The following is a 22,129-nucleotide window of genomic DNA, read 5'->3' on the forward strand; positions in this document are numbered from 1 at the left end:
GCAAATAGCCATGATAGCTCTGAATAAAAGGTCCAGTAGAAAGAACAGCTGTTAGCCCGATGACTCCAAGCACTTGCCAGCCAGGTGCTTACTTCCAGCAGAAAAGCAGGGTGAGGAGGAGGTAGGAGAGGCAGGCGTGGGGTGCGGGGGGGAGTGCTGTGGCCGGCCAGGGCTGGAGAGCTGTGCTCCCCAGGTCCTTCCCACCTGCAGAGTGTTCAGAGTCCACGTGCACGCCAGGATCTCCATCCCAACTACACTTCCCATTGTCGCCCAGATAGGTCTGACCATTAAAAAACATGACTCGAGGGAGAGAAGGTGATATCCCAGAAGGCTTAACTACCTTTGGGAGCTCAGACTCTTCAAGTTATCTTGTTTTAGTAGAATCCTAGGTGGCAAGTGTTGAACTAAGGGGAAATCATTTAACAAAGGCAAAGCAGAAACTGGTCAAAGGGTGCTCTAGAGAGGAGTAGTGGTGGGGAGGGGATAAAGGGCAAGGTTTGCCCTCTGCTTTTCTAGAATGTTCTCCTTTCCCCAGTTTCACAGCACTAAGTTGGCCTTAGCCCACCACTTGTCCTAGTGGTCAGGACTCTTGTATCTGCCCTCTGTACGTCCCAGAGCTGCGTATTCTGAGGCCTCCCCAAGGCTTTAAAAAAAACAAAACAAAACAAAAACCAGCCGCTGCATCTTTAATGACCAAATTAAAGAGAAAAGATACTTTGTTGCTGTTGAATACATACTGTATTTAACTTTTTTTAATCCCAGAGAAGTGAAATGCAACATCTGTTTGAGTTTATGTAACATCCAAAGACTGACGACTCAGAATTTCCTAATTAAAGTCATTTTTAAGGCACTCTGCAGAGCCAGCTTTCGTCTCTTCCTTGGGTGGCTTTTTCTCCAAACTGCAGCAGAATACCTGGTTTCTCTTTCTTCCAAGAGATACACACATGCTCATGCTTTTCACCTGCTCTTTGTCCAGACAACACCGAAAAACAGCACAATTCCAAACGGGAAACAGTGAAGGAAGGAAATACATCTGTTGGAGGGCATGGGGGGAGGGGGGCACAGAGAGGACACTTTTGAGTAAATTAACTGATGGGGTGGTAGCAGAAAAGAGAAGGAGCCGAAGGGAAATGGAACAGGGTGGGGTGGGCCAGGTGGCTGGCAGCCAGTGAAATACAGGCTACATTTCCCAGTGAGGTTTAAATTAATTTAGCTGTTCCTTCTTCTTTTTCTTCTTCTTCTTCTTTTTTTCTTTTTTCATTTGTAAAGTTCGGGCCAGTATAAGGGAGGAGTGTCCACATTCTGGAAAGTGTACATAGGTAAGTGTGCTTGCTTGTGCTCATGTACTTATGAAGGGTTGATCTTAGAGATAAGTATGGCTGGGGGAGGGCTCTAAAAAGCTCCCCTGATAAAAAATAATCTCCCTTACTGGCCCACTGCTGTGCCTGAGATACCCACCATTAGAGCCACTCCTTCGGATTAAGGCATTATCTGTAGCCCCAATTAAAACATGAATGTCACCTGGGAGGGGTAACCCTCAACTCTTTAGCACCCACTGACTGAACTGTCTGTCACCTATCAGAGAGTAGGACCCTGAGAGATGGGACATAGGGCAGGGACATTCTGACTAATGGGGAAAGAAGGCTTGGTGGTATGGAATGCAGGAGGGGACAGGCTGGGCAATGGAGGATGTGTGTGAACTAGTACTAGCCCCAGGAAATTACTCAGATGAGGGAGATCAAGTACTAAAAAAACCTCTTCCCACATCCCAGGTTTCCCTGGACTCTGTGTATGTGTGTGTGTGTGTGTGTGTGTGTGTGTGTAACAGTTTTGTATATATTACAACATTCTTGTGTATATATCTAATATGGAATTCACCTAGGCCCATTTAGGAACATGGTACATCTCTATGGATCTCGATGGTTTGTATGCAGCTGATGCACATCACACACATACACACATTCATACATGCATTTACTCACACTCAGTGGAAATCTTGTAAAGTGTGAAGGGGGAGATGTCTCTTCTCAGCCATTTGGGATTTGGATGCTTCACAACTGTTGGGGAATGAACTGGCTTGGGGTAATGAGACTCCTTCCTCTGTTACCAGTCGACCCTCATTCAATTCAGGTGGCTCTGCAGAAATAGCCAAGCCTTGGGTTATCAAGACTCAGCACGGGCCTTCCCATCAGGATTGGGATTTGGAGACATAAATGTCACCCAAGTGCCCTTTAAACCTTTGGAGCTGGGGAGTCTGGGGCAGATGGAAAGAGAATCTGGTGGGGAGTGGGTTTCTATTCCTAGAAAAGCTGGACACCGTTTGAGAGCCCCCGGGCTGGGTGTAGGCACCAGCCTCGGGGTGCAGAATGGTGGGACCTGCCAACTCTCCAGGGATCCACTCAGGTTGGTTGACCTGATGGGTAAGGTTGAGTGAGGAGGAGGGGCTGGAGAAATGGGAAGAGAGTCCTCATTCCCCAGTGGCCACTCCCATTCTTGGCAAGGCAGAAAGCTCCGGAAATAGAGGATGAAGGATGTGATGGGTGGGAGGGATGAAGGGAAAAAACACTAGAAGTGCTTCTCAACCCTAGCCTCACATTAGGATCATCTGGGGGTACTTTTAAAAACACCCATGCCCAGGCTCTATCCCCAGATTCTGCTGTAATGAGTTGGAGAGGGGACCAGGTATGGATGGTTTTTAAGCTCCTCAGGCATCTCTGATGTGCATGTGGCCTTCAGAAGGTGGCACCAGAGCAGAAGGAAAAATCTAGATCCGAGGTGGCCAGGCTGCAGCTGACTGCCCCCCGCCACGCGCGCACACAGAGCAGGGGAGGGGTTATGCTGTGACGGGGAGGAGAGGGCGGGATGCTGGGACCTTCTACTTGGACAGTTGACCCTTCTCTCTGCTGATTTGTATGGCTTTATCGTCTCACTAGAGCTGGTGGTTTCTAACCCCACTTCTGGCTGAAAATCTGGTTGGGGTGGAAGTATTTGGGCAGAGAGAGAGAAATCCCCCCTCTGTTTTTTCTGTGGCTTCAGAGAGGAGTCACTCACTGTGCTCTACGGGGCCAAGAAGACAGATTCTGGGGCTGGACGCCTCAAAGATGGGAGTGGGTTTTCTGCTGTATAATAAATACATATTTCATAAATGAATCAACCAGTAAGGAAGCCAACCAATAAACCAATAAATAAAATAATGCACACCAGTTTTGCCCTCTTAGGGTGGCCCTCCCCTCCCCCCATCAATCCTGCTGACATACACTTTGCCCTTGGTCACCTGAAGACACCCAGCCTGGTCATGCCAGGGAAGCAGGACTGCTTTGGCTCTAGCTCCAAGGATCAGAGAAATCTCAAGAGAGTATCCACGTTGGCCCCCCATGTGGAGAAGGGAGGAAAAGGGGAGATATGCATTCCCGCTGTTTCAGACCCAAAAGCGTAGGGAGGGAAGGCAAGAGTTTGGCAACCAAGGCTGGGCCATGTTAGGTATCTGAAGTCCAGGCTGACCAGCTCTTCCTCCCTGGGCAGCTTCACTTTAGAGGGTCGGGGATGGACTTGAGATCTGGATGGACCCAATCTTTCCACACAAAAAGATACAGCAGACACAGCTCCCACTTCAGCACAGCCTGCCAAGGGCCGAGCCCAGCCCAGCCCAGCCAGTCCATGGGGAGTGCTGCATGACCCGTGCTTTGGTAGGAGGGGTACAGCTCACGGGATGGGAGGATGGCGAGGAGACAGGGAGAATAGCGCTCGTTTTAATGGGAAATTCAGCTGTCCAGGTCTTCAGCTTCTAGAACCACCAGCCATGGCTCATTTCCTCCTCTTTAGTCTCTGCCATGTGGTTCTGCTTGCTGGACGTGCCTTGTCCTACTAGGTGACCTGTATGTGGACATGGAAACGTGTAAATAAGACGGGCATGAAGACAGTGACCAAAGAATGTCATTCCTTAAAAGCAGATGGTTATAATCTGGGCTTTATAGATTTCAAGGGGACAACGACCCTGCAATTTTATGCGAAGTTATTGGGACATATTTACATATCCATTTCTCTGTAAAGATGGTCTATACTGTTTATGTGGGTCTTAAAAAATGATTAAAAACTAAAATAATATTAAGGGATTCCAGATCATCCATAGGTGTTACCCACCAGCAAGGCACAAAGGGATCTAAAGAAATGGGTGGGAATTCCAGACCCTCCACCACCCTGCCTTGTTTCTCAGCATCTGAAGGCACAAGGAGATTTGCAAGACTCGCTGATTCACCAGAACCCTGTGGCTTACCCCATAGTCCTGTGCCTGGGTGCACTCTCCAACTGCACTAAAATTTCTCGAGTGTAGGTCTATACTACTCAACTTGAAGTTGTCAGTCAGTTTGTCTTTTTAAGACAACTTGCTGCCACTATTTTTGTGTGTGGGTGGGTATTTGTATATATCGCTTTATGTAATAGTTATGGTCCTAAAGAAGGGGGTGAACTGAATCTTTCAAATAAAAAGAGTACTTTTGAATGCATGGAAGGAAGAGTTGCTCCGAGGTAAATCCAAGCACCAGGCATCCTCCTCTTTCTTCCCTGATCATTTTTTCTGCTTTGTGTCTTTGGATTTTGATATACTGGCTTTGCTTACAGGGATGCACAGCAGAACGAGTTTTTCCAACAACGAATGAACACCGTTGTGTTTTCAGAATGTCTGCATGGTTTCAATTTCAAGAAGAAAACAAATCCCTAGTTCTTACAGAGGTTGTCAAATAAACTTGTTCCAGTTGTTTGAAGCTTGCAGACAACCACATTATATGTACCAATGGGGACTTAATAGCCTATAGGCCATTCTAGAAATGGATCCTCCATACACCCTGTACTCTAGACTAGCTGCTATGCCCTAGTGTCCACAGTGCCTTTCCCCGCCCCCTGTAGTGAGTGAGTGGTCAGAGGCACTGATGGTGCTAGGCTCTGCCGGCCCTTGATATCTTGCACGGCACAGAATGACAGATGTGGGGGATGATGGTGGAAGTTGGGACATGACGTGGGCACTTGTGTGCAGAAGCCTTGAGACAGCCTCGGAGGCTGTGTGCTGCTCATGGACCATACTGGAGAGAAGCCTGTGTGCAAAAGTCACATCATTGTGACAACTGCTTTATATGACCATTATATTCATTATTATAATGTTCATATTATGTTAACTGTATTCAACTTACTATACAGTAAGGGTGCCTTTGGGTTAGCATAATTTTGGTACAGGAAATATTTTAACTGCATGGTTGAGTTTTATCTCTCAGTTTCCCCCAGGGAACTCTGCCAATATGTTCTCAGAAGCTTAAAAATTTTGGGGGGTGACTGTGGCACTGAGAATAGGCCTTCTTCCCATTTCACAGATGGAAACGTGAAGATGCCTTGCATGAGACCTGCATATTAAGGTCCATTCAAAAGGACTGGTCTCCTGGTCCCTGACAGCATCCTGAGCATTTGAAGGAGGGAGCTGGCTTGGGAAGTGCCTCCTTCTTTCCTGAAGAGGAAAGGACAAGATCATTTTGAATCCAACTGAGTTTAGAGCTGCTTATTCTCTCGCAACAAAGGCCCCTATTTCCTTTCTGATGAATGTGCCCAAAGAAGGCATTTTCCTTTGTTTGATTTTGTGTGTGCTCTTGGGAGCAGGGTTTTTTTTTTTTTTTTTGCTGTTTTCAGAAGACCCATGACATTCTTCAGGTGAGACAGCAGATGAGTCTTCGTCCCTAAGGCATGTGTGTGTGTACATGCATGTGTATATGTGTGATGTGTACATGCATGTGCATATGTGTGTATGCACGTGCGTGTGTACATGCGTGTGCATGCACGCGTACATGTGTGTGCATGCATGTGTATGTGTACATGCATGTGTGTATGTGTACGTGTGTATGCACACGCACACTGCACACGAAGAACTAGGTGGTGTAGAGCCTAAGTCCCTGTTCATCTGATATGCATATGCAGGGCGCTTCTTTCTTTCCTAATTAATGAGAAGTAATAGCTTTCTATAGTTTCTGGTACGTGAGGGAGTGAAGTGGGAAATAATTTAATTGGCTGTCTTGCTTTCAAAGCCCAGTTTAATGAAATAGTTCTCAGCCTGAAGTGCATTTATTATCTTTCCTGTTATTTTTCCAATTAACATTTCACTGGATCGTGTCTGTGTGGAATATTCTAATTGGTTTGGGGGTGGGGTGAGGGGACAAGAGCAGATGGAGAGATAGCCAGCTGTTTCTCCTGTCACCAGAGCCCGTGTATGTGTGGATGAGGCTGTAGGCTCTCCCTAGTGCCTTTCCTTGGAAGAGATCAAACAACACGACAGAATGCTGCTTGTCACCTCACCCGTCCTTACCAAGTCCTCGGGCCAGAAAGGCGTCTTACCCTCACAGGCAGACTAAGGGAGCACTTGCTAAACTTCTGGGGTTACTTGTGATGTATGGCACCAAAGGAGAGGATGACTGGTGCCCAGAGCTTCCTGTGAGCATCGTCTCCCTCTGGGCAGGGGCTCTGTTTAGTCTGGCACATAGGAGATGCTCCGTTTAAACACTTGCTGGGGGAATGAGTATCCTGAGGGATCTCACGGTAGCCACCCCCACCCTCCCTTCCTGTGAAGAAAGCAGCATGTAGACGGTGGCACAGAGAAGGGCTGGGAGCAGGGTGAGGGAAGCTAGGCATCCAGGGCAGACACCGCGGGGCGTTCGTGCTCAGCAAGTGCAGAGTTGCTCTTTGCACAAAACTGCATCAAGGGCCTTCTGAAATTTTTGCACCCTGGTTGGTTCACCTTCATCCTGAGCCTGGCCTGAGGCAAAGTATTCTGTCCTCCTTCCTGTCTCCTCCCTGTTGCCAGAGACATGGGGCATCAGCCGGCCTGAGACCGGCCCCCCATGCAGCCATCTTGCTGTTTGAATGCTTCACATGCACTGTCAGAGCCCCCCATAGTCCCCAGGGATGTCCGAGGGCAGCTGGGCCACTGCTCTGGTCTCCCCTCAGTGCTGTAATGCTATAGCATCTATTTTCCCTTCTCTCGGCATTTCTGACCCACACTCAGCAGCTTTAAGGACTGAGCCACATGTTCTGGGTTAGCTAAGGACCCCTGGGAGCCTGGAGGCAGAGGAGAGGCTCCTGCGTGTGGCCATGTGGCCCGCTGCCCAGAGGCCTGGCTTCATATTTATCCCGGTGAAAAGAGCGGGTGGTTTCTCCTCTGGACCACTCCCCAGTTGGGCCAGATTACCTCTCTCCTCAGAGGGCGCATGGTGCTGGGCTCGGCTGGGGAGGGGTGCAGCGGGGTATGTGGGGCCAGGGGGCCTTGGGAAGCAGTCCTGAGGCAAGCTGCGTGGCTGGTCCAGGTGAGGCCATGTGGAATGGGGCCACAGCAGGCAGGGTGGGCAGAGAAAGGGGCCATAACCACATATGCCTGCCAGGTGGTGGGACAGCCTGGGGAGTGGAACATTTGAAGAAACATATCCTTTTATTTGCATACTCAGAGCCAGATCTGTAAGGCGACCTCCAAACTGTGGTGTCCTAGCCAAGATCTGGGGCATCAGAAACTGTGTAGAGACAGGACAGTGGGAGATCCCCACCCCCAACACTATATATATATATTTTCCCCTCTGTATTAGTGGAAACCCACAAAAAGGTGTGTGTGTGTGTGTAAAATTATTATTATCACCATTTTTTGCCTCTGTATCTCTTGCCTGAGCTCACAACAGGAAAAGGACCCCTGCCCCTGGCTGGCTTCTCTAGGTGGCTTAAACCAGGCAAAGTGTGCTGGGATTTCAAGTTTGGCCCAGATCTGATGTTCAGCCTCCTTTCCTTTCCAAAGGCTTCTTGGAGCTGCAGCTACAAATTCTGCCCAGAGCTGCTTCCTACAGGGCTACGTAGTGGTCTCCTTTCTTTTCCTGACTGCCAGTATCTAGGCCTTTCCAGCAAGGTGTCTGGGGGCAAGGGGAGGCATGGGGAGCTCAAAGCCCACCACCCACCACTGAGGCCAGGCTTACTTGGTGGGCAGAGTGGGTTTCCCTGAAATGGTTTTGGGCTTCCCAGTAGATGGAACTTGAAATCGTGCAATTAGCTCTGGGCCCTGTGATTCTACCAATGTGACAATACCTTACAACAGGCAGCATGTTAGACATTTTGGGAGTGTTTCCAGACATCATCCCCCTGTGTCTTCCTGACTGTGATATTGGCTGGGTTGTATTAGTGGCTCAGTTAACAGAAGAGGAAATGGAAGCCCATGTGAATTAAATGATTTGCTCAAGGTCTAGTTCACCAGCTGGATCGCAAATCATGCCGAAGTCCTGGGCCCTGGCCTCCAACCTCAGAGCACCCCAAAGGGCCTCCCTTCCAATGAGGAATAGGAGAGAAATCACCTGAAGGCACAGAGCCTGGGACAGCTGAACCCAGACTCTTCTGGAGAGCTAATTCTGTCTTAAAGTGCATCCAGGGATCAATCAAAAAGGATCAATTTCTGCATTCCTGCAAAGACACCCTCTCCTACTTAGTCAGCCCTGCTCAAGGAACAGCAGTGGCTGGACAAACAGAGAAAAAATGCTTGCATTGAATGAAGGAGAGAATGTTCCATGAGAATGGAGTGCAGGTATGCAACCAGAAGACTGAAGCTCAACTCCTCCATGCACTACTAATATTAGGGTGACCTTGGACAGGTCACTTGACCTTTCTCCTCAAATCCTTCATCTGTAAAATAGGGACATAGGGCAGCTCTCACTGGATGGTTGAGACAAAATGACAGAATCTGTGTCTGTGCTGTGTACAGTGTAACATACTAATCAGAGGGGAGTCGTTGCTGTTAATAATAAGAAGAATAGAAAGATTAGGCCAATACTAAGATTTCCTCTCTTCAACGGAGCTCTTTTTACTCTATGTAAAGGACAGGAAAAACCCTTTGTGAACTATAAAGCACGGTATGCCTGGAAGGAATCGTTAGCAGGACTGAGGTTAGCAGTAGGATGCATCGTGGGAGGGAGCACGGCCCTGGCCCTCAGCTCCCCAGACATATTCCTGTAAAACTGTTTGAGGATGGCCAAATAACCTTGTCTGTCCTCTGGCCACTGAGCTGGCAAGTCTCCTGCAGGCCTTCTAGAGGCAGATGTCCTACCCGGGAAACTGGAACCAGATGTACTCAAGATCTCAAAAGAAATTAATGGCAATAAGACTCTGGGGTAAAAATATCTGTGTGCACTGAGCTTGCTCACTCAGCTCCCTTTCTATCTGAGGATCATTTAGGCTTAATTATAGAGTTCAGGCGTTCATTGGGTTTTTGATTAATTTTCTTTTCAGCTTGAGGAGTGTGTGAGTGTTTGTGTGTGTGTGTGTGTGTGTGTGTGTGTGTGTGTGTGTGTGTGTATGTGTTTACATCTTTCTTTGAAACGCAGTTGGGAGCTGGCTCTGGCAATGTCTAATTGTGCCCTCAGTTCTAACAAGAACGTTCGATGTGCCAACCAGAACTCCAAAAGCCGTTGTTTGCACTGCCTCCACCCCAGGGGCTGCTCCTGCCACATCGAGGGATGGTGGCTGGCAGGGTCTCGCTCAGCTGGGACCTCAGCTGCGGAATGCCTGCTTTCCTCCTCCTTTTGTGCTTATGGGTTGTTGAAGGGGCTCTGAGACCAGGAGAGCCGACTTCCTCCTCTACTAATGACCGGGGCTGTGCTGAGAGCTGCCAGATGACCGCAGCTCCCCCACCCTGCAGCCTCTGACAGGCATTCTTGGGGGGGCCAGTCTCCCTGAGGATTACAAGGTTCTCTGCCTAAGAAAACAGTGTTCGTCCTCTTATTTTTAATATGTCCACTCAGTAGTTGGTAGGGACTACATGGCCGCGGAGGGGAAAGTGGCATGCTTTGTCCCTTCCTTCTCTTTGGGTGCCCTCCAGGCAGGGAACGCGTGGGGAGGCCGCATAGTGCAGTGTCCTAGCATGGGATTTGGAGCCAAATGGCCCAGTTTGAATCCTAGCTCCTGACATTTCCTGTTTGTGAGCCCTTGGATAAGTCACTTAACCTCTCTGGATCTCAATTTATGGTCTGTAAAATGGAGACAATAATGTCAACAACAAAATTACACTTCCTGCAAGACTGTCTGGGGATGAGAAGAGGCATGTAGAAGCCTTTGGTAAAATACTCTATAAGTCACAGTTCTCTTATTTTAGTGCTCCGAATTGCTGCTCAGAACGTGATTTTGCCCTATGCCCTTATTCCTAGCATGAGGAGACAGGGTTGTACAAAAGCCCAGGGAACGGGAGGTGGAGAGAGGACTAGCCTCCAAACCTTCCCATGGGCTGTGGACCAAAGCACTGACCTGGGAATATAAAGTCCATGCTACCAAGGGCCCAGATTAAGAGTTCAAGCTCAAACAACTGTCATGGGTAAGAGGGAGTCTGGAATATTCATTTTTTTGACATAACAGTAACAAAGATTTCACCCTATTTTTAAAAGAGGGAATTCAATTGCGTCTAGTGCTGGGAAGGTGAATGGTTCAGGGCTAGACACGGGAGAGGACAGTGGGTCTCAGGTAAGTGTGCCCATGCTGTGCTTTGAGATCTGGGAGACCCAGGCTCTTTTCTTGGCTCTGTTGCTAATTAGGTCTGTGACCCTGAATAGACGAACTAATTTAACTGGACCTCAATTTCCTTGAGATTGCGGAAGAAAAGATCTCAAAGGTGACTACATTTAAGATCTATTACCTGACAAAATGCTCTTTCCCACAAGGAATTAAACGGTCTTGTGCCACCAGAAACCACTGCATTATGTGTGTTTAGAATTAAGTATAGTCCTAAGACCACCCAACTAAAACCCGATCAAGGCACTGAATGAGCCTCTCTAAACTGATGGCCTCTGGCATCAGACCCCAGGGGCTCTTGGGGGAAGAAAAGCCTGGTGGGAGGATGGGGTGACCCCAATAGAGATTTCAAGGTGAATTCTCTCTTGCTGGAGAGCCTTTCATTTGGCAATATCCTGACTAAGCTGAAAGGTAACGATCTAAGGATCACAGAAAGAAAAGGGATTGTTTCCTTGCAAAACCACTTTAACTTTAAAATAATCAGCTATGGGGTGATGGAGCATTCTTCCCGGCTCATTCCAGAACCAAGAGACCCAACTGCACAGCTCGCAACAGTATCACCAACAATAATCATAATGTATATTTGCCCAAGGGCTTTTAACTTTATAAGCACTTTCCTCTCTATTTTTCTCATTTTGTTATTACATAATTTTCCACAAAACTGGCCAGGTCATTTCTTTTGAAACTCCGAAAAGTGCGACTTTTCAGCAGGAACAAATCTAGCTATGTATGCTGCCCCTTGCTTTTTACAGATATGCCCTTGAAGAAGTTATGTTATACGTAAATGTGATTGTGGAAGTCATATCTTGGGCATGAAGAATTTAAAAACAGAAATCTTGTACAGGATTTTGTAATTCAATGATCATTTCTCATTAATCAGTGGTTTGTTGCAATTTTGGATTTTTAAATATCAGGTTTTCTTAGGATAGGGCCACGTGGGTTAGATTCCAGGATTGGTGTCCTGGCATCCCATCTAATTCAATCAGAGGGAGAGTTTGTTGTTTCAGATATCAGAATGGAAAATAGGCAGGTTTATTTCAGCCATGGAGCTCTTTGGAGCTCCCATAAAAAACAAGGAAGCATGGGAAGGACAGTGGAATCCAAATGTAACGGCTAAATTATTTTTAAATGGAATGTCTCTAGGTCTTCTGTGAGTCACTGATGTGTCATTAATGTGCTATTATAAATAGCTCAGTTTGCCATCAATAACTAATCTATAAGAGAGTAGCTGGTGGTTGGGTGTGAGGTTAACATTACATGATTTCAAGTGGATCTGTTAACCCTCTCTTGTAAATAAGCACCATCCCCTGGGACTAGAACCTGAAAGAAATTAGACTTAATTGCATTTTAAATAAAAGTAATAAAAAAGTCCTCCTGCTTTTTCTTCTCCACTCTCAGACTGTGGTAGAAGACATCATTGAAGCCAACCATAGGACTGTAATAATTACTCTGAATGTCAACTCTTTCACCTCTGAAATTAGGCTGCCAGTGTCCATCCACAAAATCTACAATGACATTGTGACAGTTTTAAAATTATTTTGCTTGGGGGATTTTGAATGAAGAAACCGTGTGTGTGTGTGTGTGTGTGTGTGTGTGTGTGTGTGTGTGTGTGTGTGTCACAATTTGCATGATTGAGAATAAAAGGAAAGGCTCTTTTCTGGGTGATGTAAGCTAGAAGAGCTGGAAAAGTCCTTATTGTAAAGACTGGAAACTCTCTAAAACGTTTGATATTGGCCTGACTAAAGGAAATGGTCTCTCATCCTTGATGGTGGGATCTCAGCCATATGGTCTTGCACAATGTGAGCAGCTCAGATTTTCTTTAAAGAGCTCCGAAGTTAAGCATTATGAGGCACTTCCTCACAAGTGCTCATGCAGTTAAAGTTGAGCTTCTGTGAAATCAAGCTCAAGTAAGCATATATAAAGTGTATGTACTGGGCTACAAGGACATATGTAGGGACTGCTGGCACATGTGTTGGTCATGCTATCAGCATCCTGGTATGTATGCTTGCATGTGTGCATGTATGTACATGTGTGCATTCTGTATGTTGACATCCTTCAGAAGCTAAAAAGACCCCAAAAGAATGAAAATAGTATTCTTATTTGTTAAAATGTTCTCGAAATCCTACATGGATTCCATGGTTTATAAACAATTACGTTTTTGTAAATTTAGGGCTGGTAACAGGAACAGGATAAGCAGCTGTAAACAAAATCACAATTAATGTTTCACCAAAAAACATGGTGAAGTCCCCAAATATCATAGCTTCTGCAGAATACAGGAACTGTCTATCCAAATACTGTGATTAAGGATACACAGAACAATCAGATTTTGGAAAGAGGTGGGTAGATGGAACCATTGAGGCACCATCTGTCTGTTCACATCAGAACCCTGGACAGTTCCCAGGAGGCTCCCCTTCAGAATGGAGTGAATATCAATATATCTCTAGTTCTCTAAATGTACCTTTCATTCCACTGAATATGTTGAAGATCTGATTGTCTACTAATAAATTCATAGGTATTAATTTGTAGTAATAACTTATTTCTCCTTCTCCCCATTCTTTTTACCACCCAACTTCCATTCCACCCCCTTCCCCGAGCACCCTCCAGTCAGACAGTGGGACTTTCTGTCTTACAAACACCTGGTGTGGATGTTTTCACTCCCACTTCTAATTGGTTGGGAAGCAGCATTTGCCACAGGCACTGTTTAATTTTGTTTCCATCCCCTGCATCTCACAGGAAAGAAATGGTCAGTAGTTCAGATAAAAGAATCATCCTGGTCAGCTCCAAAATATGGCTACTTGCATGGTAATCACAGCAAGTCTGTCAAATCAGTGATTTCTTTATTCCTAAAAGGAAGGGACTTTTCCTAAGGATTATGGTTCTACCACCCAAGAAGCAGCCCTACTCTTCATAAGTGGCTGCAAATGCTGGCAAACCAAGTGGTCTGCTTTGGCTCAGAAACTCAGTTTGGCTCCTGCCACCCCTGGCAGCCTCACTGCATGTCATAGCGTCATGTGCTCCACACACAGGCCAGTCTGCTTCTACTTAGGAGGGATCACAACCAGAGGTGGTCCTCGCTTGGGCCTCCACATGAGAACCTGGGCATCGTTGGCATTGGGTTTCACTAGTGCATTGGGGGGGATGGGTTCCATCCGGCTCAGGATCCGGGGCTGCTCCTGCTGAGTCCTGCCCACCAGCCGGGCCCGTTGCCCCAAGAGCTGAAGAGGGTCCACCTCAATGTCCACTCTCATCCTCCACTTGATGGTCTGTAGAATGATCTTCTCCTTCGTGGTGGTATTCATGGCCACCAGCCAGGTAGTGAAACTTTGGTCCCTCTTGATCCTTGTGAGCAGTGGCACATTGCTGTCACTCACTGGCACTGCCCACGTCACACTTGGGTAGAAGTTGTCATTCATGCTGACGGAGAACCTGGAGATCTTGTTGGTGGGACCAACCAGGGTCACAGTTTCTGTGGTGTTCCCGTACCAAGGGTAGCTCACCCCATCTGAATCACTGATGGCTTTTACTCTCCCTTCCCTCAAGTCAGGTAGTTCCCAGCTTGACCTGGCAAAGCAGAAGAGATGCACAAGAAAAGAAGAGGCTGAATGAATTTTTCAAAAGCTGGAGAGGTGCCCACCACTTACTAACACCGTCAACTTGGGCAAAATGAGAAGTTCAGAGGGGAATTCATGTCAGAATTCTATGAATTCAGGTCAAGGTTCTATGCTGTGCTGCTTCAGGATTAAATAGGGACAAATCAAAACAACACAAAGATTAAAAAGCAATACCAAAACAAGTTAAATAAAATCACAGCTGGTCCAACTGGAAACAGGATGCTCTGAGAGGCATTTGTGAGCCCCACAGAGGCATCAACTAGTTGGGATGGTGAATTGTAATCAGCTGGTTAGAGGCATTCCATTTCAAGAACCACTTTCTTGGGAAGTATGAGTGTATGTAAGGTTTGTTTGTTGGGAAGAGGTGGTGACAATTTGATGTACTTAGAGGGAAGTATCAGGTGTAAAGAGGGCAAAAGGAGGCAAACTTTCCCAGGAAATCACAGTGGTAGAATTTCTACTCAACAAAGAAGGTTGCTTAAATTCCAGTCATTGGCCAATCTAGCACTTGGCAAACAGACGTAGAAACTGATAACACAAGGAGATCATGGTCACCTTGGGAACCACCTTAATGCAAATGTTGTGCTGTAGGCTGGCATACGTAGTCTCTAATGTGCTGTTCTCCCACTGACTTCAGGCCCAGCCTCGAAGTCCCATTGCTTAGTTTAGTAAACCTGCCATTCTGGACACTTTGCTATTCCTCCTGGCTGCACCTGACTTTAGCCCATGTCTTAGCCCATGTCTCTCCCCTCTGCTCACCACTAACACCACCACCACCACCACCACCATCACCATCATCATCATCATAGCTGTTACTTATTGAGCACTTGCTCTATTCCAGCAACTGTCCTAAGTACTTTAACTATGTTATCTCAGTTAACGTTCAAAATATTCCACAAGATAAATGAATTTCTATTTCCATTTTACACATGAGAGGGTGGAGGTTTAAAGATGTTAAGGTCCACACCAAGGGTTCTACAGTTTGTAAGAGGTGGAATTGGGAATTATCTGCCTCCAGAGTCTATGCTTTTGACGACTATACTTTACTACCTCCTGGTTCTGGAGAAAGCCAGAACGGAGGAGACTCAGGCTGTCTGTGTGATTGCAGCTCCCAGAACAGCCACAGAGAGCTGGACTGAACCCAAATAGAAGCAGAAGTTTAGTCAGCAGAGCCTGGCCGTGCATTCTCCATATATCCACTGCTGGGACTGGGAATGATTCTCAGTGACAGTGCAGAAGAATTTAATAATTAAAAAAAAATGAGATGCTCCACTCATCAGCTAAGACATGGTATCCTTGTTTGATATAAAGTTCTTCCTCTTATGAAGTGACAGAAGATCCTACAGGGCTTTATACGAATGGCTTAAGAGAGGGTTGCATTGTCAGGTTGATGCTAAAATGTCTCAGCATCCTTTACCGTCACACGGGGACATGGAGACACTAATTGCTGCCCCTGGCTGGCCCCCACAGCACCCCCTGTGCTAGTCAGCCCCAGTCTGAAAAGAAGGGAAGGCCAGGCTGCCTGGGGAGGAGGTGGTCCCACAGCTGCTCGAACCTTTCTCTTGTCTCCATGCCCCTGGTAACTGCTGGGCATAACTGCAGTGTATCATGATTGGCAGAGATGAAGAAGAGGAAATGCCCTCACGTAGAAAGTCAGTGAGAGCCCATTTTGCTGCACATGCTCATTGTAGCTGCGCCGATGAGTAGCTCTCCACGATAATGCTACAGCCCCCCAATAATGCTACAGCCATTCCTTACTGTACAGAGGGGCATAAATGTTGTTTGAGTGGGATATAATCATATACGCATCAGAGGTCAGGTGAGACCCAATCTGCTAGTTGGGTTTATGAAACAGACACACTGGAGTCAGCTTCTTGCCCCCAGCCAAAGTGTGGAGACAATTACTAAGTCACCAGGCATTTACTTTCTGTGTCGCCTCAGCTCTGTTCTCCATTTAGGTTATAGTGACCAGGCCTGCTTTGGGGTCTTTCTTTTCCTTTGTGGGACGGGAGGACAAGCATTCTCAGCAGTATAAAATTGTACCTGTTCTCCTGTCTAAGACACTGTGCCAACTGTGGCACATTGGTTGGGGAATTTTTCATTCTGGTTGATTCTTGGTTTTTGATTCTGTTGTAACACTGTCCTTTTCAGGACTGGCTATCTTGCTGGTCGATTAAGATATGTTGTCTATAGTCTTCACAGTTCATATTTTTGCCCCCACCTTCCTGCCTAGAGGTATGTGAGCAGACTTAAGCCCAAGGTTCTAGAGGTCAGTCATGTGAGAAATTTACAAAGCTTAGTTTGGTCCCAGATTTTCTGCAAACAGAGATAATACGATAAAGTTGCACTCTTTTGCCTGTCTTGGGAGAGAAGGAAGATACCCTTTTCTTGTAGGATTCTGTGGAATAGAGAAATAAAACAAGCTTCTTAATCATCACATCAAAGCAAAGGCACCTGGCTGAGTGTAGTGAATGGGCGTGGTGACCTTGGGAAGCGGTGTACTCAGTCCATCCACATTGCTGCGACTTCTGACACTGCTCTATTGGAAATCCTTTGGGTCTTAGGCATGGTCTCCTCCACAGCCCCAGGGACTGAAGGACTCCATCATTAAGGGAAGGTTTGATTTTGGGTAGCCCAAAATTCATTATGACATAAGTCTAGTGAATAGGTTTCTTTTTCAAAAATATCATATTTTTATTCATTTTATTTTATTTTATTTTTTTGCATTCTAAGGTAGTGGCAATTTTTCTTTTCCCCCAGAAAGAGTTATGCCTATACAACGCATGACTGGTTTATGTAGCTGATAAACTGGCTTTGGTAATGGTTTTCTTTTCTTTTTTTTTTTTAAAGAGTATTTATTTATTTATTTGACACACAGAGAGAGACAGAGAGAGCACAAGCAGTGGGAGCAGCAGAGGGAGAGGGAGAAGCAGGCTCTCTGCTGTGCAGGGAGCCCAACGCAGGGCTCGATCCCAGGACCCTGGGATCATGACCTGAGCCGAAGGCAGATGCTTAACCACTGATCCATCCAGGTGCCCTGGTAATGGTTTTCAAAGAAGTCCCTGATAAATTCCAAGCGTGATAGTACCCTGGAGTCACTCTCTGACCATTTAAGAGGACTACTTTGAATGGGATGCTGGAGGCACTTCAAATTCCACATGTCCCAAAGTGAACGCACCACCTCCAGCATACACTTGGGCCCTTTCCTCCTTCTCTGCCAGAGGTGACCCACTGCTCACCCAGTCTTCTAGGCCAGAAGTAAGGGTTATCTTTGGCTCTTCCTATGCCCTCCCCTAGACTGTTTGAGGTATTGCATCACTGAGTCTTATGAATTTTGCTCCATAAGTGATGCTTGAATTTATCTCCTTTTCTCCATCCAGCTGTCCCTGCCCTCATTTAAATCCAAGCCCTTAGCATCTCCCACCTGGTCTACAGGGAATGGTCCATAACTGCCCTCTCTGCATCCAATCCTGATCCCTTTCAAATTGATCTTTTAGCTGCACTGGTGTTCAAACACACAGACATGATTCTGTCCTTTTTACACCTAACACCCTTCAAAAGCATCATTGGCATCACCCACATGATGGGATTCAAGTTCCTTAATATACGGCCCTCCATGGTCTGGCCTCCCTACCTCCACACACCATGCTGTTTTAACCTCTTCCTTTTTGCTCATGCCATGTCCGATGCCTAAAGCACTCTTTCCCCTGCTACAGTCTCACTGGATCTAATCACTCATCCTTTGAGAATCATTACATACATCACCTCCTTCAGAAAGCCTTCTTTTCCATGCTCCCATGGATATATCCAGCTCTTTACAGCTCTCAGGTTATATTATAATTATTTATGTGTCTGTTTTCCCCATTAGATTATGATTTCCTTGAGGCTTGGGATTGTGACATTTTTGAATCATTAGTATCTCACACATTGTTGACAGATAGTAGATCTTAATACATTTTTGTTGAAGGAATAAATATTTTATTTGAATCACTTTCATGCCTGTATACCTGGAGCTTGGTAGAACTTGTATACAACAAAGTGCTTTATCACAGTTTTACCTTTTATATATTCCCTCACCTTTAAAAAAAGACTAACATCTACTATTCATGTATTCTATTATGAGAATAGCACCGTGCTTAACACTGAAAGTTATTTATCCTTGATGGGGAGGCAGACAAGCCACACACAAATAAAAATGAATGAACTGGTGAATATAAACGTATTTAGTGACTGTTCATGCCATTATATACCTACATACAAAAGTGAATGACACAGACTCGGAGTGATACAGGATGTTGGAGACATGGACATCCATGCTGGCTATAGGGGGAGAGCTTTGTGGAGGAAATGGGATATGAGCTGTGGAGAACAAAGAAAGGCACACCCTAGTCGGAGGTTCCACCATGGGCAAACATGTGGCCTTAAGCATGAACATGGGGTGTCCAGGAAAGAGAGGGCACCTGGGAAATAGAGACTAGGCTGGGTGGGCAGGGCAGAGTCAGTCTGTGAAGTAGCCTTTAATAATGGGCTTAGGCACTGGCTTTCATTCCAGGGGTGGTGGGACTTTTGAGCAGGAGATGATGTGCCAGGAAGAAGGGTGATGTAAGAAGGAGAATTAGAGGGACAATGGGAGGGAACCTGCGATGTTCAGGAGCTTTTGCAACACTGTAGGTGATCTTTAATGAGGCTTCCAGCTAGGCTGGAAGGAACGGAGGGGAGGGGCTACGTATGAGAGATGCTGCACAAGTAGGTAGTCTCTGGCTCGGTAACTGATTGCCTCTCAGAGACAAAAAGAAGGGATAAAGTAAAACAACCAGAAGAGCCACACACAGTTGACTGGTGTGTGTAAAATCATTCTCAGAAGTAACAAGGTGTGGTCTCACTGCCTCTGACATTCCACATATGTCCCTGGACCCACCCACAGTGGTATTTCAGGGTGCAAAGCCCTGACTCCTCCACGAGGGAGTGAAGATGGAGTCACGTTTGTCTTTGCATCTATGCCCAGAACATGGTGGCTGGCCCAGGGAGCACACATGTGACTCCTGTTGCCCCTTGTGTCTCATGAGCTCTTCCTCACCATCCTTTGCTGATTCTGCTTCATCTCTCAACCCTTTACCTTTGGAAGGCGCCAGGTCTTAGTCTTTGGTCCTCTTCTCCTTTCTGTCTACTCACATTCCCTTGGTGATTCCAGTCCCATGGCTATTAAGTCCCATCTACATCCTGACAACTTCCAAATTTCTATCTCTAATCTGAATTGCTTCCCTGAGCTCCAGATCCATAGACCCAACTGCCCACCTGCCAGCAACTTTGGAGTCACTCTTGACCACACTCTCACATTCCATGCACTATTGGCAAATCCTGTTGATGCCATCAAAATCTATCCAGAATTCATCTCCTGTCCATCCATCACCTCCATTGCCACTACCCTGATCCACGCTAGAGATGTCTCTCCTGGATTGCTGCCCTAGCCGCCTAGCCAGTCTCCTCCTTGCTAAAACCTCTGTTCTGCTGCCCTGGTCCATTTTCAACATGGCAGTCACGGTGATTGTTGTGAAACAAATGTGAAATTATGTCAGTCCTCGACCCAAAATGATTCCACAGCTCCTAAGCCACTCAGGAAAAGCCCAAGTTCTTCAAAGGACCTATGTGGCCCTACATGATGTGGCTCTCCATTTCCTCTCAGCCACCATCAACTTTTCTCTCCTTCTTGCCCATTCTGGCCTCTGTGCTGCTCCCCTGAGCATGCCAGCCAAACTCCCACCTCATGGCCTTTGCACGTAGTCTTTATTTTATCTGAAGCATTCTTCCCTCAGGATCTTCAGGGCTTGCTGTCTTGCCTCCATTATTCCTGGCTCAAGTATCATGTTCTCAGTGCAACCTTTCTTGTCAACCATATTTAAAATTGCAACTTCCTGCCCCAGCACTCCCCATGCCCTGACTCTGCTTTATTTTTCTCCACTGTCTAATACACTATATTACTTACTTTGCTTATGGTCTCTCTCCCCTCACCCTGCAACTCAAAGTTAACCCCAAAGAAGGTAGGGACTTCCTGTTTTATTCACTGCCGTATCTCCAGTACCTAGAACAGTGCCTGGCACACAGAAGGAGTTCAGAATCACTTGTTGAATAGGTAAGTATTGAAATGATCTTAAGTGAAAGATAGGAAGAGATTGAGTTTCAACTGGGAGGTGCAGCTTTTGTGGAATTGCAGAGTTGGATCGAGAGCTTGGGAGAAAGTCAGGGCTAGAGGTGTAAATTTGGCAACAGTCTGCATGGAGAGGATTGGCTGATGGTGATGGTGAGACCACGGGGGATGAAAGAGAACACCTTAGGAGGCTCGTTCAGATGGCCAGGAGACAAAGAGGAACCTATGAAGCAGAAGAGCCAGCAAATGGGGACAACTCGCTTCCAAAGTCAAGAGAATTTCAGGAAGCCATCATTGCCAAAAGCCACATGAATTGAAGAGAGTGGGGTTAAGGAAAGACTATGAGATTTATTAATTATCAAGACAGCAGTGAAGATATGCTGGTGGAAGTCATCCTGTAAGCGGTTACAGAAGGAATGAGCAAGCACAAGAAAAAACTGGGAGTTCAGTAATTCCTTCAAGAAGTTGGGCAACAAAGGGAAGGAGAGAGCGAGGTGGGGAGCTGGTTGGGCAGAGTAGCCAAGAGCAGGATTTCTGGAGCCAGGCTGCCTCAGCTTGTAAACCGAGTGCTACCACCTACTGGCTGTGTCAGTTAGGCAAGTCACTTGCCCTCTCTGCACCAGTTCCCCCACCTACAAAATAGGACACAGTAATAGGATTTACTTGATGTACTTGGTGTGAGCATTAAATGAGGTAATGGATGCAAAGTATGTAGCACTGCATGTGGTACAAGTGAGATCTGACTTTAGGTGTTAGTAAGGAAGAGCAATGGGGACAGTGTTGGGAAAGAAGGAAACTTAACAGCCACTGATCCTTCCGTTGGCAAGCACCCAACAGCAACCGTGTGAGGCAGATTTGATGATACGCGGGTCACACACAAGGAAAAGAAGCTCCAAGCAAACTGTGCAAAGTCCTACCAATGGCAAAGGGCAGCACCGGAATCTGAAGTCAGGTCTCTCTGACCCCAAACCCTGCTTTCTCTCCTTCACCACACTTGTGGAAAAGCTCCTTAATCTTAATCTTAAACTTAAATGAGTTCTTCATCTCATTTTTTCTCTTTGTGCTCAGTGGTTTAGGTGTCAGTCCCAAGGTGACAGCTGGCTGGCCTCAGACAAGCTGCTCCTGTCAGCCTCAGGCTCCTCGTGGGTAAAATGGGAAGGAAAATAACTCCAGGCTCCTTACCTATCAGAGCTGTTACAAGGATCAACTGGAGTGATGGAATGTGAGCAGACACTTTGTAAACTATAACAGGCTAGATCCACGTTAGTATCTCGTTCCCCTCCTTCTACAATCCTCTCCTCATGGTGATAAACACAGTGTTTTCATTTTAGACACTCAGTCATTGACCAAAGGTCACAGCTAATGGACTCACCAATGGGGCTAATAATGAAAACATCGATTATTGCAACCTTCATGCTTTCTGCATCCCATTTTTAGAAGAAAAAGGCAAATCTCATTTAAACAAGCTCATGTGAAGCATTTCATTCAAATAAGTGGTCCCTGGGTTGAGGTCCAGGTTCCAGCCAGTTCTCCCAGTGCCCATGAAGGGCAGAGCAACCTCTCTGAAGGAGCTCTACTTTGCTTCCCCTGAAGCCGTGTGGTCACCAAGGGGATGGGGGGCCAGTAGCAGCATTCTTGAGGACAGGGATAGGCCAGGTGTTCAGGGACACTGATGTCCCCTGATGGATGGGTGGTTTCAAGCCTGTTTCAAGCTCCCAGGTAGGCTTTGGTATCCAAGATGACACTGCCCCTCAGCCGAGGCGAGAGGAGCCCCTGCTAGTCTTATGCTTTAAGGGACCCACTCTGGTATCTTCTG

The 22,129-nt window shown here is 46.5% G+C and overlaps 1 protein-coding gene across 2 annotated transcripts in view; it reads right to left on the reverse strand.

The window, feature by feature from the left end:
• Nucleotides 1–495: 495 nt before the first annotated feature.
• The window catches only part of FAM78B (family with sequence similarity 78 member B), an 87,603-nt gene continuing 65,969 nt past the window's right edge, over nucleotides 496–22,129 (reverse strand). For both annotated transcript variants that reach the window (XM_025892093.2, XM_073884073.1), the window contains exons 2-3: nucleotides 13,192–14,118; nucleotides 496–3,873 (exon numbers count right to left, since the gene is read on the reverse strand). In XM_025892093.2, the coding sequence (XP_025747878.1) occupies nucleotides 13,596–14,118 (523 nt within the window). In that variant the 3' untranslated portion in view covers nucleotides 496–3,873; nucleotides 13,192–13,595. The remainder of the gene's footprint in view (nucleotides 3,874–13,191; nucleotides 14,119–22,129) is intronic.

Source organism: Callorhinus ursinus, unplaced genomic scaffold (genome assembly GCF_003265705.2).
Source record: "Callorhinus ursinus isolate GAN/ISIS: 27379988/994484 unplaced genomic scaffold, GSC_fseal_2.0 scaffold54, whole genome shotgun sequence".
NCBI classification, from domain to species: Eukaryota; Metazoa; Chordata; class Mammalia; order Carnivora; family Otariidae; genus Callorhinus; species Callorhinus ursinus.